The sequence below is a fragment of the Triturus cristatus genome, chromosome 5_2 (genome assembly GCF_964204655.1).
Source record: "Triturus cristatus chromosome 5_2, aTriCri1.1, whole genome shotgun sequence".
Classification (NCBI taxonomy): domain Eukaryota; kingdom Metazoa; phylum Chordata; class Amphibia; order Caudata; family Salamandridae; genus Triturus; species Triturus cristatus.
In genome coordinates, this window is record NC_140588.1 from 352546816 (window position 1) to 352566082 (window position 19267).

General features: G+C 46.5%; 1 protein-coding gene across 12 annotated transcripts in view; it reads right to left on the reverse strand.

Annotated features, from left to right (window-relative positions):
* The window catches only part of ACD (ACD shelterin complex subunit and telomerase recruitment factor), a 272109-nt gene that overhangs the window by 170452 nt on the left and 82390 nt on the right, over nucleotides 1–19267 (reverse strand). For all 12 annotated transcript variants that reach the window (XM_085607173.1, XM_085607161.1, XM_085607171.1 and 9 more), the window contains one exon: nucleotides 7297–7387. In XM_085607173.1, coding sequence (XP_085463299.1) covers nucleotides 7297–7387 — 91 coding nt within the window. The remainder of the gene's footprint in view (nucleotides 1–7296; nucleotides 7388–19267) is intronic.

A 19267-nucleotide genomic window follows, 5' to 3' on the forward strand; every position in this document is an offset into this window, starting at 1 on the left:
ATTTGGAGAGGGGGTGAAAAAAGCTTTTTTTGCTTCCGTTTCATTGTACACTACTCAATAATATTTAGAGTCCCCCTGTCCAACCTGTTGCGTGGATATGCATAGACTCAGTTTATAAGTCTCATAATGAACCTACAGCATGCACTTGGCTTTCTTGCTCTATAAACAAGCATTTACAATGCAACGGTCTCGGCATTGTTAAAGTTAGAGTTATTGGCATTGCTCATGACAATGCCGATTCTTTAAATGTTTTAAAAACAAAAACATAGGGGGAGGTGCCAAGATGGCGATCGGGACGGCAGCGTAGGCTCCCGGCTCCGTGAACCTCCACATCTTGCACAGATATCCTGCATGAGATCCTTAGCCTGCGCTACATGCCCGTGTTGGTGGTTGAGAGCGGCGACCGATCGTGTGATTCTGAAGTTTCTGGCGGCAGTACCGCCGGAGAAATGTTCATTTGAAGTTTGCGGCCTGTGCAACCCTGGAACCGGGACCTCGGGTGGACAACATGGCCGGGTAGCAGTTCAATAACAGCGGCCATTGGTGACTGGGTGGAGTCGGAATACCGGAGCGGTGCGAATATTGGCCTGAATTTCGCTGTGGTCATTCCTGCCACTGAGCGTAGCGGAACGAGTGCATGCCCGAGGTGGCAATTCCAAGATTCTTCGGTAATTGCCTGAGCCCTCGCCAGTGAGCTGCTCGGACGCTGCCTGTAACTCGTCCCGATTTTCGCGGGCTACTCCCGAATTTTCGTGGGTACTGGTCCAGGGTGAGGATGGCTGTTACCTGTGACCACACACTGGACACATATTTTGCCTGCCCCCGGAACCCTGTTTGCAGTGACATGGAACTGGATGCGCTTGTGCCTGAGTCCCGGTCCCAATCTGGGGTGGAACTACCCTGCGGCCATCTTGATAGGATGGAGTCTATCATCCTGTATACTGGGTCTCAGCAAGATTGGGAGTGTGTGGCGAAGAGGAGCGGAGCGGAGCGGGCGCGGGGAGCTGTGCTGGGGTACGGTGACCTTCTCGAAGCTCTCGGTGCCCTTCATTCCACCCTGGTTCACGGCGCCCGGTATTGGGGAGAAAGCTTGATGGTATCGCGTCAGCGTCGGAACAGTTGCGATCTGCCTGTCCCCAGGTACACAAGGATTTGTTTCACTTTACACAGGAGGAAAGTGTCGTGGCCGCCCCTGTGAATAAGGGAAAGCTGGAAACTTCGGACAATGTGGCAGCGTGTGGTCGGCTGGCTGTGGGTTTGGTCTGTTCCGGAGGTTTTAGATTTGAGCAGAAGGTGGTGACTTTGCCCCACGCACGGCCTCCGGCGACCCAGGCAATATTCAAGCAACGGTCGCCTGCTCTGGCTGATTCCTCCTTCCTGGACCTTGTGTGCAACGCATGTCCTGGGGCAGTACCGGGAAAGATGATCCTCCATGATGATGACTGTGTTGGTATTCAGCAACGTCCACACTACATGTGTGTGTCGCTTTCTGGTCTTTTTTGGACGCTCCTCTTCCTCGTCACATTAGACATGGCAATGGGTCGAGGGGTATGCATTGGTGGATTCGCAAAGAGAGGCCAAGGATAAGGCTGATCCTTCAGAGGTTGTCATTTAATAGGCGGGCGGGCACGGGGGATGCGTGCTCTCACGGCATAACTAATAGTGTAGTAGGTGAATAATGCTCCCCATTTCTCTTTGACATGGTCGATTTTTGTTGTTTACTGTTTACCTTGGGGAGGAACATATTGTGCGGGAGGGAGAAGCCGGGGGCATGTTTGAAGGCCCTCCTCCAGTTTATTAATAATCTCTCCATTTCCCCGTCAGGTGGGGTTTCCTTTCTTTCTCCTTTTTCTCTGTTTCTTCTATATTTCGGGTCTGGTTCTGGGGCGACAGGCACACTGCTGGGGGGGGAGCCGTAGTCATTTGCAGGGGTGCAGGGTGGGGGGTTGGGGGAGGGGATTTTTTAGTTTTTTACTTTGTTTCTATGGCCTCCTTTTTCTTCTCTTATCCTTCTTTGTCTTTTCTTTTCTGGGGTCAGTACGGTAGGTTTCCTTCGCTGTCAATCACTGCTTTTTCATCTGTGCCTCAATTTCCGTGGTGTTTTCTGGGTCTTAGGGCAGGGGACTGCAGGCGCAATTGCTCGTGATATTCCTCCACATCCTGAACCTCCTGTTTCAGCGCCATTGACTTGATCGATTGCTGTTTATTGTTGACGTTTACTATTCTGCCTGCCATTTTTCGCTCCTGGGAAATTGTTTGGCACCTGATCCTTCCATCCTCTATTATAAAATGAAAACCTTTTATATCCTGGTTTCCTACTAGTGCTGTTCAGTGGCCAAGAGTATACTAGCATGGAGAATCTGCTCCCCGAGGTGCTGCATGTGATTAAAATTTGCTTTCTGTTACTCTAACTGCTTAGCGGCCGGCCCCGGGGGTTGTAGGCCCATACTTGTCTTTGGTTGAAATGTCAATAAAGGTTTAAAAAAAAAAAAAAAAAACAAACAAAAATAATGTCATGAGCAATGCCAATAGCTCTAACTTTACCAATGCCGAGACCATTGCATTGTAAATGCTTGTTCTCATCTTCCTCCTCTTGTCTCTCACCTTTGATTCACTCACTTCAGCAGCCTCCTCTGTATTCAACAACTTCTGCGCTTCGCGGTCGACCGCCGCAGCGTCATTGGCTGCTAGTATCACTGACGTCACACTAAGAGGCGAGTGTTGAATAGCATGGGCACAAAGAAAACGGGGATACTAAGAAAACGAAGAACACGAGATAGGGTGGCAAAGGGAAGAGAGTACGTTACATTCATTGTAACAGGAAAATACTGGTCATTTTTCAATGTAATCTCTTTTCGTCTCACTAGTGAAGTTCCGCTTGCACTGAGTGTATGCACAGTCCATACTGAGAGGACCCGACGTGGGAGACTGCAGTGAGTCAAGATCTCCCTGTCGCTCTACATACTGAGTGCCAGAGGAGGCTGGACGCACGCTTGCAAAATTAGGGACAGAAGTCTATACATAGCAGGCATCGTGTTGCAATACACACCTCAAATTTGTTTTTGTGTCTTGTAAATGTCCACAGGTGCTTTCTTTGTCTAGTGCACGCACAATCGCCGTAAATGTCTACAACCCGATTGTGAAAAAGGTCAACGTTGTGAAATGTTTATAGTTTGTTGATCGGCAGTTGTGCTGCACGTCTATGAACGACTATTTGATCTGTCAGTGGCGAGGAAACCTGGCGATTAGAGAAACCCGCGGTTCACCTTTGGTCGCAGGGCAAGATTCAAACCGTTGTGTGAACTTTGGTGTAAGAAAACAGCAGCACTCGATCCACCAGGCGTGGATAAGCCCCCTTACCGGGACACAAACGCAGAGGGGTTTTAATGCATGTGTACCGATCACAATGTGCTCTTTGTCTGCTACAGCCGACAACATCTTTCCGTTGCACAGAGCACCTGAAAGTGGATTTCAATGCCAACGCCTGCTGGATAGTAGGGTGTGGGAATTTGTAATTGCATTTATATAGCGCGAATATGACACGCCCCTCTTTCTACACACCCCACGTGCCTCTTGCTGGAGGAGGATGTAAACATCCCCGTGTTGGAAGCAGTATCCAGCAGCTCTGCAGTGGCGTCAACATTTTGTTGAGTGCTCCATAATGACTGAACTAATAGTGTACGACGTGCGGGCTCAACAAGAGTCTATGGTTTACTATTGTAACGGATTGGAAACAACAACGCCTGCGTTACAGAGAGGGGCGTGACTCAAAAGACTGCGCTTTCACAATTGTAAACATTCGGCAAATGTTGTCTGCATACCAGTGAACACTGTCTGATTGTGTGATCATGTTGATGGTACATACATGATTATGGACAGTGTGTGGCTTCATACACTTGTACCACGTGTCGTGAGTACATGATCGTATGATTAGCGCGGAAGGAGGGATGTGGCAGAACAGGGCAATGAAGAGTATCTGAGGCAATGGCAGGGGTGGGTGACTTTGATGCGGGGGAACCGGGTTCAAGCCAGCGCTCTGATACCTTTGGAGTGCCTGTACAAAAGTTTAAAATCACAGAGAGATAGACACAACGGCCTTTCTCCGAGGCGAAGCAGAAATGCCTCGGAGAAAGGCAGCGGAGCTTTCGGATTCGGGGGCGTGTTCTCCTCCTGCCATTGGCTGGAGGAGATAATTAGATTTCTTGAAAAAACCACGCCCCCAAATCCGAAAAGGACGGGGCCTGTTCGGAGTGACGGACCTCTTCTCCAATGGCTGGCCAGCATTCAAGAGGCCAGCCAATGGAGAACAGGGGAGAAGAGGGGCGGGTTCAAGCCCCTCTTCTCCAAATCATTAAATCTCCGACTTCCGGTTCTGCCTTCGGCAGACCGGCGGTCCTCGACCTAAAAAGGAGCTACGTTTCAACGTTTTGGGTGATATATTGGATGATATATATGGTTGTTGAGAACCTCAAGTAATTGTATGCTCTTTAACCGTTGGCCCATTTGAGAGAATAGATACAGGATTTCTATAACTAAAACTACATCTTTTTATAACAAGTAAGGATTATCTCCTGGTTAGGTGCTATCCTGTGTACTACAAGTATAGTACTGTAGCACAGTGTATGGACAATTCACAATGTGTTGGTTTGTGGGTATAATTGGGTCCTGTGTAAGGGTGTATCTGACCCCAATCAGGGGTCTACAGAACACACACTCGCTACTGGGCACAAACCGTGGCAGTTGAGGTGGGTTCCCACTGATACCCATACCGGGTCAAGAAGAACACTTTCCGCACTTGTCTCTTATGCGATTGAGGGTTAGCAGTTACAAATTTTTCAGGGGCATCGTACGGGGAGCAAGAGCTCGGAACTCAACAGTCAGCTAATAAACACAATAATGTAAAGCTCAGCCCAGTGCTCGTCTTTTATGTAAAAATAAAAAGTAGTTTGATCACACAGCAGTGGAAATGACATACAGGGTTGAAAACGGTGTTGCGTTAGGTTGTGAGGCGCAACTGCCCATTCTTTCCGGTATCCCCTCTTTCTCACCTAATCCTCAAGACCAGGTATCTATTGTCCCCAACACACTGCAGGTTTTAGGCATGGATTAGGCACAGGTGCAGTTGGCTTAGTTTCTCTCACAGGAAAATTGCACAACTTTAGTTCAATGTCTCTTTTCATCTTTTTGGTAAAAAGTCCTAGCAGAAGCGGAAAGGTTAACTGCATGTGTTTAGTCTCTCGTCCCTGTTACAAGATAGGCGCTGCAATTTGATTTGTTGGCTTCTGCAGCATTGCAGGTATTGCTGCGGGATTGAACTGGCTCCCCCCTCGCTGCAACAGCTGTTACCTGATGTAGGCCATACTAGCAACATTGATCAGGTCAATGGTTGCACAGGTAATCAATGGAGGTTAGGGGCGGGAGGAGGGGTCTGCACAACGACACCTGTCCTCTGCGGCAACAGTCCTCCTGACCAACTATAGCTGGTGTCTTGGCGTGGTACGAGCAGTCTCCAGGCCAACTTCCTATCAATGGTGTCCTCTGGTAGTTGGGACATCCCAGGCTGATTGGGCGTCTTGCTTAGGCAGCGACGTGGACCATCCTTGCAACATCAGCAGGACCAGTCTCACAGCATGCAGCAAACTACTGGATGATATGAGTAGTTGATCAAGTACAGTTTATTGCAGCTTACACAGTAACTGCACAGATTGACTGGGAGGAACTCATCACGACACGGATCATTCCTAGATTCATTCTCTGGAAAAGTCTGTTTTCTCAGGGTGCTCCTTATGTCAGGAAGATGCTGGGCTTCTCCTTCGGAACAGTCTATTCCCCTGCAGGGCTAGGGACACTCCGTCCCTCTCTAGGCACTTTAGTCAGACCCTCAGCTCTTCCAGCAGAAAGTGATGACTTTTGATATACTTTCACCTTAGGAAGAATGGCTGTTAGGCAGACACCAGCTTTGGTTACACAGAATCTGTTAAAGTATTCACTGGAGCACTCCCTTCCTTGGTCAAGAAGAACTTAGGAATAGAATCAAGTAGGGTAGTATAGAACCCGCTTTTAGAAACATTTTTCAGACAGGGATGTAGATTCACTGTCTAAGGCTTTATATACGGTTTAGCTTGATGCTCTTTCAAATGTTATTTTCAGACTGCTCTTCAGACGCATCTTTTGTGGAAATTGATGGTTATCACAGCAGGAAGCATGAGCTGACTACAAGCAGCAGTATCCATTACAGGGGCTCCATGAATTGGAAACCTCCTCACCCTGGACAGCAGAAATTGCAGTCCCACCCATCACCCCTACCATCTACCAAATGGAAGTGTTCAAGAATAACTAACAAGAAGCCTTTTCCTAACAAGGAACTCAATGAATTTCCAAAAGGTAGCTCGGTCAGAGGACCACCTCACTTCAATGCGTGGGTCTCCACCCCCCCCCAGCCACAGAAATACAAGTAATATACCACTGTTTAGAGACTTTTTCCTTATCCTCCTTCTTGTGCCATGCAAGTCACACACACCACAGAGTCCTACCACCTTACAAGTACTGCACATGCATGCACACAATATGTACACCAAATGTCAGTGCATGGTTCTGGGTTTCACATAACAGCAGAATGTTATGTTAGAGAGAAAAAGATCTGATCACACTAAAGAGTTTCAAAACACCGTATGCTTCCACAACCGCTTTATGTGATGTATCCAAGGCAGGGACAGTAGTCCACTGCCTACTTTGAGGGCATGTTTTGTGCACTGCTCCAAGTCACAGAACAGGTCCTGGACTGAGCATTGTCAGGGACTTTCATTTCGATATTTATCTTTGATAGCGTGTCAATGGTAGGGCTCTTTAGCAATGCCTTCCCCTCCTGCACATCAGTGAAGCGGAAGATATAGGGATCAACGATAAGAAGTCCCAGAGGCTATAACAATCACTCACCTGCCCCTCAAGGGAGGGGGTACTCCTATGCGGTGTCCCAATCATTTTTAAAGAGAGTTTTCTCATTTCTAAACATTGTTTGGAGCTAAGTTACGTACTACAGACTTGTAGGATGTACAAAGAAAAAAAAAAGTTTCATTCTGTTCAATACCCTGGGTATGTGCTATCACATGGTAAGTGTTGTTCTATTCATAATAATGAATATCCTGCATTTATTCCAGGCATTTGTTTAATATCACTGGAATGCCATACCTTAATCCGAGCTCTAACCAGTGTCAGTCATAGTAGGTGGCATGCCAGCCGACATCCTTATATCGTCATGGGAATGTTTTGCCCTACAAAAATTACACACAGACTTACCAGTTCCTCTTCTTGCCAGAAGACAATTTCATATTCTTTCAAAATAATAATTTTGTTGTGGATGTCTTCAAAACTAAAACGTTCTTCTTCCCTGTAAAAAGAGAAACCATTCACTATAAGCATTCTTTTCATCATAACAAAGGTATGTCCCCTCAGATCCCCTACGCCCCATACCCGATCCCAGTAAAAATTAGGTAATTTGCCAGTGTCAACACAAACAATATGACGGTTAAAATGGATTTCAAGGCAATCAATACAGCCTGCATGAGCATGAGAAAACTGCCAGTGGATCTTCGCTGTGAAAAATTTGATCAAGAACTGTAGAGATAGGTCTTTCGAGTCGACATTATAAGATTTGAGGAGCATTAAAGTTAAGGAACCCGTGCACAATCAATGAACTCACACAATGTTGGAATTCCAGTTGTGTGCTTTTCCAAAAAAACAGCACTGTTGGGCATCCTTGTACAGAAGCTGCAAACACTTTTGTTTGTCATGTTTGAGCGACAAATGTGAGCCTAAAATGAATTTGATATGGCTGCAATGACTTTTCTAGATTGTAACATGCCAACAAACACGCACAATAAAGTTTTTATCAACAGGAATGTGAGACTGCAGGATGGTGTACTGAAATAATGACAATAGCCATAAAAGTTTGGAAAGCATTTTGAGTATTCCAGATACTTGCTAAGTACACAATTCACCACTTACAAGTGAAGTACAAGCTTTGCATATTTTTCAAAATATGTTGCTTCTATTGATACCTTTAAAAAGTCAACACCAAATGAAGAATCAATGGGTGGTGCAGATTAATAAAATGTTGTGAGCCATGGCTGAATGATAGCCCAGAGTATTATGAGAGAGCAGGAAAAGTATGAAATATATATGTCTCTGCTACTTGGGGAGTTGAAGGAGTGGAGCAATATATGATGTCACAGATCTATAGTGATAGCAGAAATGTAAACAGTGTTTCCAATATTATTACATTTTATGAGAAAGTTTTAATTTTTACAAACGTATACCTTTCGAGGAATAAGGAATATGCACTTACCAGTATGCATCTGTTCTTGGCATGTAGAGCTGCAGATCAACACACTTGTGCATAGATTGCCACCTGGTGTTGGGCCCGGATGTTTGCAGTTGTTTTTCCTCTTGGAAAGTCTTTGGAAGTCACGAGGTCGGTGACTCCTTCTTTGGATCGTATTGCGCATGGGCTTCCGCTCCATCCTCAGATTGTTTTTCACCAGCAGGGAAATGATGGAGCGTAGTAATAAACAGTGAAGATGCCCATGTGTGTTGTATCTAAATAAGATAAACTGGAACAGATAAAGGTAGCCGGGGAGGCGGGTGGGCGTGTGTAGATCTGCAGCTCTACATGCCAAGAACAGATGCATACTGGTAAGTAGCATATTCCGTTCGAGGCATATGAGCTGCAGATTACACACTTGTGCATAGATTATATAGCAGTACCCACCCTTAGCGGCGACCACCCGTATCTGTTGCAGTGGTTTGAAATAATGTTTTGAGTACAGCATGGCCCACACTAGCTTGTTGCTTAGTTTGCACATCTACACAATAGTGTTTAGTGAAAGTATGCGGTGTTGACCATGTAGCTGCTTTGCAGATATCATCTAATGGATGTTTTCTAGAAAAGTCATTGAAGCCCCTATTTTACGTGTAGAATGGGCTTTAGGGGGAACGGATAGCGTTCGTTTTGCTTTGTGGTAGCAAATCTGAATGCATTTGACAATCCACCTAGCTATCCCCGACTTGGAGATGGGGTTGCCCTTGTGTGGTGGAGAGAAAGAGACAAACAGTTGTTTGGTCTTACGGAAAAGTTGTGTTCTCTCGATGTAGTAGAGTAAGGCTCGTTTGACATCTAGTGTGTGGAGAGCTCTTTCTGCAACGGTCTGTGGTTGCGAGAAGAATACTGGTAGTTCTACAGATTGGTTTAGGTGAAAGGGAGAAATTACTTTAGGGAGGAATTTTGGGTTGGTACGGAGAACAACTTTGTTATGGTGCATTTGTAGAAAAGGTTCTTGTATGGTAAATGCTTGTATCTCACTGACCCTTGTGAGGGAAGTGACGGCTACTAGAAAAGCGGTTTTCCACGTAAAAAATTGGAGTTCACATTTGTGCAGTGGTTCCAAGGGAGGCCCCATTAGTCTGGTGAGAACGATATTTAGGTTCCACACAAGTGAGGGTGGCACTCTGGGGGGTATTATTCTTTTAAGTCCTTCCATGAAGGCTTTAACGGCAGGTACTCTAAGGAGTGATAGATGTTGCCTGTTTTGTAGGTAAGCTGCTTTGGCTGTGAGGTGCAGGCGAATGGACGTATAGGATAGATGACACCTTTGTAGGTGGAGTAAGTAGCCTATGATGTGTTGAATGGAGACGTCTAGGGGATTGATGGTGTTGTTGTGACAATAGCCAACAAAACATTTCCACTTGGCGGCGTAGCACGCTCTAGTGGTGAGTCGCCTAGCTTCCTTGATGATGTTCATACAGTCAGGGGGAAGATTTAGATAAGCGAATTCTAGGATTTCAGGAGCCAGATCGCAAGGTTGAGCTGAGCTGGGTCCGGGTGTCTGATCTCTCCATGGTTCTGGGTTAAGAGGTGTGGAGAGAGGAGTAATTTTTGGTGCGGTACTACAGATAGTTCCAGCAGTGTGGTGTACCACAGTTGTCTGGCCCAAGTTGGAGCTACTAGGATTAGTGTGAGGGAGTGTTGCTGTAGTTTGTGCACCACTAGTGGAATGAGTGGGAGAGGCGGAAAAGCGTACGCAAATCTGCCTGACCAGTTCATCCATATCGCATTTCCTTTGGACAATGGGTGTGGATATCTGGCGGCGAAGCTTGGGCATTTGGTGTTTGTGGGTGGCGAAGAGGTCTATCTGTGGATGCCCCCACATCTGAATGTACGGGTGTAGAACTTGTGGGTGGAGTTCCCACTCGTGGATTTGTGGTGTTTGTCTGCTGAGCAGATCTGCCATAGTGTTTTGGACTCCTGGGACATGCTGAGCTTGGAGAAAGATTTTTTGGGGTATGGCCCATCTCCATATGCTCTGTGCTAGCTGAGAGAACTGTGGCGAGTGTGTGCCGCCTTGTTTATGAATATAGAACATGGCTGTCATGTTGCCTGAAATCTGTGTTTGAAAAGATTTTAGGGCTAAGAAGATCGCTACTAACTCCAGATGGTTGATATGGAGTAACTTTTGTTGAGGTGTCCATGTGCCCTGCACGGTGAGATGTGATAGATGAGCTCCCCAGCTGGAAAGCGATGCGTCTGTTGTTAGTACTATCTGGGGAACCGGGTCCAGGAACGGTCGACCTTTGGAAAGGTTTGTGGTGGTCCACCACTGCAGAGAGCGATGGGTGCGACTGTCTACCAACACCAGATCTGTTAATTGACCTTGGGCCTGGTTCCATTGGCGCGCTAAGCACTCTTGGAGAGGACGCATCTGGAGTCTTGCGTGAGGTACTATGAAGATGCAAGAGGCCATCTGTTCTGCTTGGGTTTTCGGATCAGATAGAACCCGCTCATCAGAGCCTCTCTAACCCAGTCAGAACGTTACCCTCTCCCTAGGGCCTATTCACAACAAGTAACCACAGATATATACCACCTAAGGACAGGGAAATAAATAAATAAATATATATATATATATATATATATATATATATATATATATATATATATATATATATACACACATCTAGACCTCTTACAATACAAGTGGCGGCCTCGCGGTCCCAGACGGACCCAGGACTTCCTACCCAGACGGCAGCCTCAGCCTCACGGTCCCAAACGGACCCAGGACTTCCAACCCAGACGGCAGCCTTAGCCTCAGGGTCCCAGTCGGACCCAGGACTTCCTACCCAGACGGCAGCCTCAGCCTCGCGGTCCCAGACGGACCCAGGACTTCCTAGCCAGACGGCAGCCTCAGCCTCGCGGTCCCAAACGGACCCAGGACTTCCTACCCAGACGGCAGCCTTAGCCTCACGGTCCCAGACGGACCCAGGACTTCCTACCCAGACGGCAGCCTCAGCCTCGCGGTCCCAGACGGACCCAGGACTTCCTACCCAGACGGCAGCCTCAGCCTCGCGGTCCCAGACGGACCCAGGACTTCCTACCCAGACGGCAGCCTCAGCCTCGCGGTCCCAGATGGACCCAGGACTTCCTACCCAGACGGCAGCCTCAGCACAAGTTCATCCTATGATTACCATAACATACAACAAGGGACTATTTATCAGATCACACAAGAACTGCCAGTTTGAGCACAACCTGTTCTCTGGTTCGAGGGGCTCCTCTCTCCCTTATTCAGCTACCACTTACCTAATCAGGGTTAACATCTGTTCATGTCAAGTCACAGCTGACTAGAAGAATAGGCTACCCTCTTATACAAGAACACGCAGCACATGTTGATTCACTACAAACTGGGTATTTTATTATTCATTACATACGCAATCACATAACATTACTATATAACACATAACCTGCAAAGAAAAATGAAAGATTAGGTTGTACACTCTAATAAGAAAGGGGTCGACATCACCTTAGTCGTGTGTAGCCTGCACTCAATGGTCATCTAGGTTCCCTTCTCGTCTGTGCCTCGGCTCGTCTGGAAGTCACACCTCCGCAATCACGGATCTATTCCCTCCTCCCTTCTCCGAGTCACTGGGACCTCTTCCTCATCGGCTACTCTCTCCTCTCTGGTTATTCCGCCTTCCAGTTTGTCGTCTGTCTTCCCTGGAATAAGTAGTAGCTTTACTGCTAACGGCTAGATGCCGCCTACGGGCTGAAGTAAGTGCACCGTATCTGCCTCAGACTTTTACTAATATAGAGGTGCATTTCCTCATGGAAAATTCCGGCCCGTAACCTGCCGCCCACCAAATTCTTGTACCTCCCCGTACCAAGGACACGTTCCCAGCCGGCCGGCCTGATGTAGTGTCTTCGGCATGAAGAAAAATACAATCCTTCGATAAGGGCTGGCCTGAACCGGTTCTCTCCAAGCGAATAACACCTCATAACTAAAACATCACCCTTAACCTAGAAGCATCTCAAGCTGCCGGAGCAGAAAGAAAGATGGAGTCTCTCCCGTTTGAGGCCTACCAGGCCTGAATTCAGCACGGCTCCATGAAATACCCTCACTACAGGACAGGTTATCCCTAATACTAACAAATCTATCCCCTAGGATATGTGTGCAAGCCCTGATCTATGGGGAAGAACACAGGATCATGTCGAAGTGCCTAGTAAATAGGCTCCATTCACTACTCTAACCCTTAGACTTGGATGGTAAGAGACTGAAGTCACAAAAAATCACCCGTCAACACAATAGGGCCGGGAAAATCAAGCAGTACATTTCACCCTTGACTTCAGTCTATTATACATTCATTAAACAGAACTAACATCTGTGGAAGAATAATATGAACCAATTAAAGAGCCAGTCAAACCAGCCCTGGTCAATGTGTTTTCTAACTTCTTCTGTCAAGTCATGTAGCTTGTCAATGTGAGCGCGAATGGATTGTGTATGATCAGACAAGTTAAAACAACAAAGACCCTCGAAATCAGAACAATCGTGTCCATGTTTAAGCAAAAGATAATCAATGGCCGCTCGATTTTGCAAGATGGCTCTGCGTTCACCCTGGGCGTCTAACAGCATGTCAGACAGGACTGTAGAAGTATGATTAATGGATTTTACCATCCAGCAGGCCATTTTCCCAATAGATTTGGCATTATAAACCGCCAAAGCAGGAACACCAATAATTGAAATAGCCAGGCTAAGGTATTCAGACTTGGAATATAAATGCAAAGACGAGTCACAATCCTCCTGTAACATCACTGTATCTCGAATCACACGAGAATTGGCATTCGGATGTGACGAGAACATCAGTAAACTGAGTCTCGTAATGGCACAAGGGCCTCCAGAAATATTTGCGGGGACATATGGCCAGGAAGTATTACCACATGAGAAAAGCCATCCAGCAGGTAGTAACATCGTGCGATAATGACTGGGGGTAACTACCAAACTCTTGCAAGTCATATCGTTTTGGACAGAAGCACATGTTTTCGGTGTCCTTTGAAAGCACAAAGTTCGCTCATGCAGGGTAAAGGAAGTAGCACCTTTCAATTTTAGACGCAGACATTCAGAAATTGCACTAGGATTACACGTAAGGAAAAAACATAAATCTCCTTGTGTGATATTATAGGTAACTATTTGGGACTGGATGGGGGGTATCTGGTCTGGTAGTTCAGTACATAAGGGGCAATACGCATGGGTGGCAAAATCGCCCAGAAGAACATTGGGGCGAGCCTTTGAAATGTTGAAAATATGAGTCAAAGTTTCTAGTGAAGCAGGGACAGCAACCAGGCAGGTCGCCAAGATGTCGTGTACAGATCTCATCGGCGTCAAACAGAAGTGAGGGGCATCAGTCACCCTTTTCGCCAGTGAGGTCCAAAAGTTCGATGACGAATCCCACGCAGCGAAGGAGCGCGAAACTCGGGTGCGTAAATCATCCCGGGTTGACGGGATCCCTCCTCTCTCGTCGAACCAACCCGAAAATAGTCCGACGCCGACACATCCTGCAGCAACAGTCCAAAGAATGATCTGAAAGAGAATCAAATACAGGCATTATTCATTCTCGTAAATAACATTTGTCAGCCGGGACCGTTTCCCAGCTATCTTTCCCTGGTCTCATAACTAAAATGGTATTGTCATGACCGGTGGCGATGACCTCTGCATGTTCAGGGGGATTCTTAGGCGACTGCACCCAAACCCTGGCCCCAGGGTTGTCTGTGGAGCCAAAACCTTTCTGGCCTCGTACAGTTAGCAAAGTTGGGGCAGTGCCTTTTACCATCTCACCGCTGAAGACAGGCATTATGAGTAATTGAGCCACTCGGTCAGTTTGATGTAGCAGTAAGTCAGCCTCACTGCTATTCAGCAGGAGCACCTTAATCTCTCCCTGATAATCACTGTCGATGATCCCTCCAAGCACTTGAATGCCTTTTACAGCCAGCCCCGATCTAGGGGCGATTAATCCAAAATTCCCGGGTGGTATATGAACACCAACACCGGTCGCGATGATGACCCGATCTTTACCTTTTATAACGGTGTCATCCATGGCATGCAAGTCTAAACCTGCCGACCCTGGGGTCGCTCTACATGGAGCCAAAGCTCCGGGAGTAATTTCCCAGTATATCACAGTCTCTCTGATTTAATTTGGCTGAGCATTAACATTCGGAGGAAACAAACGCATAAGTGGAGATTCAGCATTTAGAAAAGGACGATTATTCAAAATTAATAGCGCTTGGGACAAAAAGTCTCGCCAATTCTTATACTTGTCATCTGTCAATTTACGCAGTTGCTCCTTCAGCAGACCATTCAATCTCTCCACAAGACCCGAGGCCTGTGGATAATAAGGTATATGAAATACCCAGTCAATATTGTTTTCCACACAGAATTCCTGTACCAATCTTCCACGAAAATGGGATGCATTATCAGATTGAATTTGGAATGGCACACCATAATACATCATAATCAATTCCAATGTTTTAATGGTATTCAATTGGGTAGCTTGCTTACAGGGAAGGGCTACCAACAGGCCACTGTATGTATCAACAATCGTGCAAACGTATTGACAATTCCTACTCATGGGAAGTGGACCGATGTAATCAATCTGCCAAATTTGAGCGGGCAGTTTCCCGCGATGTAAATGACCTTTAACAATTTGGGGCACTTTGCGCTGTCTGATATGCTGACAAATGGGACAATGTAAAATAACATTTTTGATTAAATCTAGGGGAATATAAATTCCTCGATCAGCAGCCCACCTGCTAGTGGCTTTCTCTCCAAAATGTCCTGCCTTCTGGTGGGCCCATTTCGCCAATCCCGCAATATCAGAATCTTGCCTGTCCACCACTGCCTCAGCAATTTTAGATTTCTCATCTGCAATGTTATGAAAAAATTTGTCAAGAGAATCTATCGGGGTGTGAGCATCCACATGGAAGATTGTAACAGTACTCTGTGGGAGCATCTCCCAAATCTCCTGCCATAATTCTTTTCCCCACAATTCTTTTGAATGCAGTTTCCAATTATGGAAATGCCAAGTCGGTAACCAAACCGCCAGTCCATTGGCAGTAGACCAAGAATCAGTGAAAATATGACATGTGCCAGGTAACTCTTGTTTCAGAACTTGATAAACAGCATAAAGTTCGGCAAATTGACTGCTCTTACCTTCACCAGTTGTGCTCAGCAGTTTTTGTGTGATCGGATTATAGGACACCGCTTTCCAGTGCCGTTTCGTCCCTATGAACCTTGCTGAACCATCCGTAAACCAGACATGGTTTCTGTCCTCTGCGGACAAATCATCAAAAGGTCTACCCCACTTGACAGGGGACTCCTGTACTAAAGGTACGGAACATTCACTCTCAGTCTCAGTCGATGGCGCTCGCACCACCTGCTCATGTAAGGATGCAACTCCTTTTTGTCCCACACGTGCCCTGTCTTGTATATACCATTTCCATTTAATCACACTCGCCTCTTGAGCATGTCCAATTCGGTGAGTTTTCGGCGAACTCATAACCCACTGCATGATAGGAATTTCAGGTCGTAAAACTATATCATGTCCCAAAGTCAGTTGCTCGGTATCCACCAGAGCCCAATAGCATGCAAGTAACTGTTTCTCAAAAGGTGTATAACGCTCACCAGCATCAGGTAACTTTTTGGTCCAGAAACCCAACGGCACTCTACTCCTGCCTTGCTTCTGCCACAAACTCCAATTCGCATAAAGGCCCTGTACAGACACATTCAAATCCACCTCACCATCACGTACGGGCCATAAATCCAAAGCATGCTGAATTGCCTCTTTTGCTAGGTTGAACGCATCTTGCTGTGGTTTATCCCATTCAAATGCATTCTTTTTACGAGTGACACGGTACAAGGGGGCCAATATTTGACTCAAATGAGGAATATGCTGACGCCAAAAACCAAACAAACCAATGAAGCTTTGGGCTATTCCTCGGAACTGCAAAATCAAGGATTTTCTGTTTAACCTGAGGGATCACTTCACGGTGCCCTTCATGCCAATTAATACCCAAAAATTTTACAGCCTGGGACGGGCCTTGTAATTTATCCGGATTGATTTCCCAACCTTTCTCACGCAGGCACTCAATGACTCTGTTCAATTGGGTCTGAACTTCCTCTTGTGTTTCGCCTTGGATCAAAACATCATCAATATAATGACACATCTGAATTTGTGGAGGAACCGGTACCTCAGCCAAATGCTCTGCCACCAGCCGGTGACATATCGTAGGACTATGCACATAGCCCTGAGGAAGACTTCTAAACGTCATCTGACGCCCATTCCATGTAAAACTGAACTGTTCCTGACACTCAGGGGCAATCGGAATTGAAAAGAAAGCATTAGCAATATCAATGGACGCATACCATGTACCTGGATGTTTTTGGATTCTTTCAATTAGAGTAATGACATCCGGTACTGCAACGGTCAACGAGGGTGTGTGTTTGTTCAATTCTCGATAATCAACAGTCATACGCCAAGAATTATCACTCTTAAGTACAGGCCAAACAGGATTATTCCAAGCAGAAGTAACTGGGGTTATAACACCTGCATCCACCAACTCCTGAATAGTGGTACTAATCTCCTCATGACCACCTGGAATACGATACTGCTTCCGACAAACCACTTTTGTCGCCTGAGGAACTTTTATGGGGGGCATTCTTAAACGACCAACCCGTATAGGCCTGGACGATATATAATGCGTAGTTCCAAATTGGTAACATCCATCATCTAAATGCAAAGTCATTCCTTTCAAAATATCAATTCCAATTATGAATTCTAAGAGTGGTACCACTAGTCCAGAGTATTCTTTTCTAGGGATTCTACCTATTCTCATTTCAAGTAAAGTTTGAACGGCAGGAGTTTCCTTTCCACCCAATCCGGTAATTGTAAAAGGCTGACCTGTAAACTTCTTTGATTTTCCATGAATAAGAGTGGCCTCCGCTCCTGTATCTACCAATGCTCGGGCCCTTTGGATATTACGATGTCTCCAATAAATATCAATATCTACATAGGGTCTATTATCTCTGTGAGCCCATCTGTGTACAGGAGCTTGACCTATTTCCTAGTCATGCTTACTGCATTCTGTGTACCAGGATAAATCAGGATAAAGACTCTCCCGTTTCTTAGGTATCGGTGCCTCCTGTTCATATCCCTTCCCAGTACGAAATGGATTTGTGTCTTCTGCATTGCACTGCTGGTTTCGATCGGCCAAACTATGGCGATCCTCTCTCCTCCTCAACTCAGGGGATTGATCCCTATCATCTCTACGTCTGCTGTAAACATAATCATGTCTCCCCCTTTCTCTTTCCTCCTCTCCCTCTCGGTCTCTCTCACGACGGGGGAACATATCACGTACATAACGTCGATCATCACGACGAACAGAGCGCCCACGGCGGTCGTCATCACCGCTACCGTCAGAACTACCACGATCACACTCAGTCGTCCGAACACGCCGGGCACCCTCCTTCCGATCCAAGCCACATTTGCGAAACAACTCCCACAAACGAGCAGTAGTCTCACCGTCAATGTCCTCCCTCCGCACACCATCGGCCAGAAGACCAGAAAAGATATCACGTCTAGTAAGTTTATTGTCACCAGGAGTACGAGTGTCAGGCCGGGACTGACGTTCAGGTTTCAACCAGTCACCCAACTCACCGAGTTGGCGTACCGATTCCAGTACCGTAGATAACACGTTACCAGTCTGATTAATCAATAAAGTCATCATGACCTGCTTATAGGCAACAGGGGAAGAACGAATGATGCGATTCCGCACAGAAGATGTCAAGAAACCATCAAGCAACCTGTCGGCAGTATTTAGAAAAATTGCCGTTTTCATCACCTCCTCTTTGAGACGTTGTGCAGCGTCGCGCAAAGTATACCACGGTTTGTCATTCACAGGCCAATCAGACTCAGTAGGATACTTTTGATTACAACCCTCAGTCGCCAATTGAAGTAAAGAAATTTGACCACCACCATTATAGTTACGAAAATGATCCTGTACAGTAGAATCCGAACTCAAGGAACAAAACTTCAAACAATCGCCATTATCTAACATAATGCCCGCAGCGCCCAGTTCATAAAGGCGCACCATCCATGTGAGCAAGGTCTCACCAGCTCGCTGCCGAAATCGCTGCAAAATATCACTAATTTCTTGTTGAGTAAAGTCCTCTAAAGAGTCCAAAGAAACACCCTGCGGAGCAGCGGGAGACTGCTGCAACTTCCGACGAAAAACTGGATGCGCCGAGACCGCGGGATGAGCATCACAAGGAGCTCGACCAGTACACGTAGAGGAACAATCAGTGGAAGAAGCATCGACCTCGCTCGAAGGACGAGCGCAATCACGGGGTGCACCATCAAAGGCGCAAGAAGCAGATTTACAAGCACGGCCAGAGCGAGAGGACTCGCGCTTGGCAGACTCCTCACCCGAAGAGGGAGAATCACTCGAGATCCAGATATTACCATCCCATTCATCAGGATTCCAATCCAGTCCGGCTTTCGCCACGACCAGACGCACCTTTCGCGTCGAAACCCGACCACGCCGATTCTTGTATTTATAACGAGCAATTCACACAGCCGCTCTCTCGGCAATAGTTTGGTACGTCTCAAGTTTGTCAGCAAGCAACTTATTTTGACACCGTAACAAAGTATGAGCATTCTGAATCTCAACAAAGTTCACTTCCAAATCCTTATGCAAGTTCTGCAACTTCAACAACCGCTCATGGAGAAGCCTGTACGCAGACAGAACAATCCAACCTCTGCGCCCTAAAATGGGAAGCTCATCACCCTTAGATACCGGCGCCTTCTGTAAGCAAGTAATCACATTAGCCGGCTCCGCCAGCTCCAAAAAAGAATTCCAATTCTCACTCAAACCAGTAGAATCAGCCCACTCCCGGGC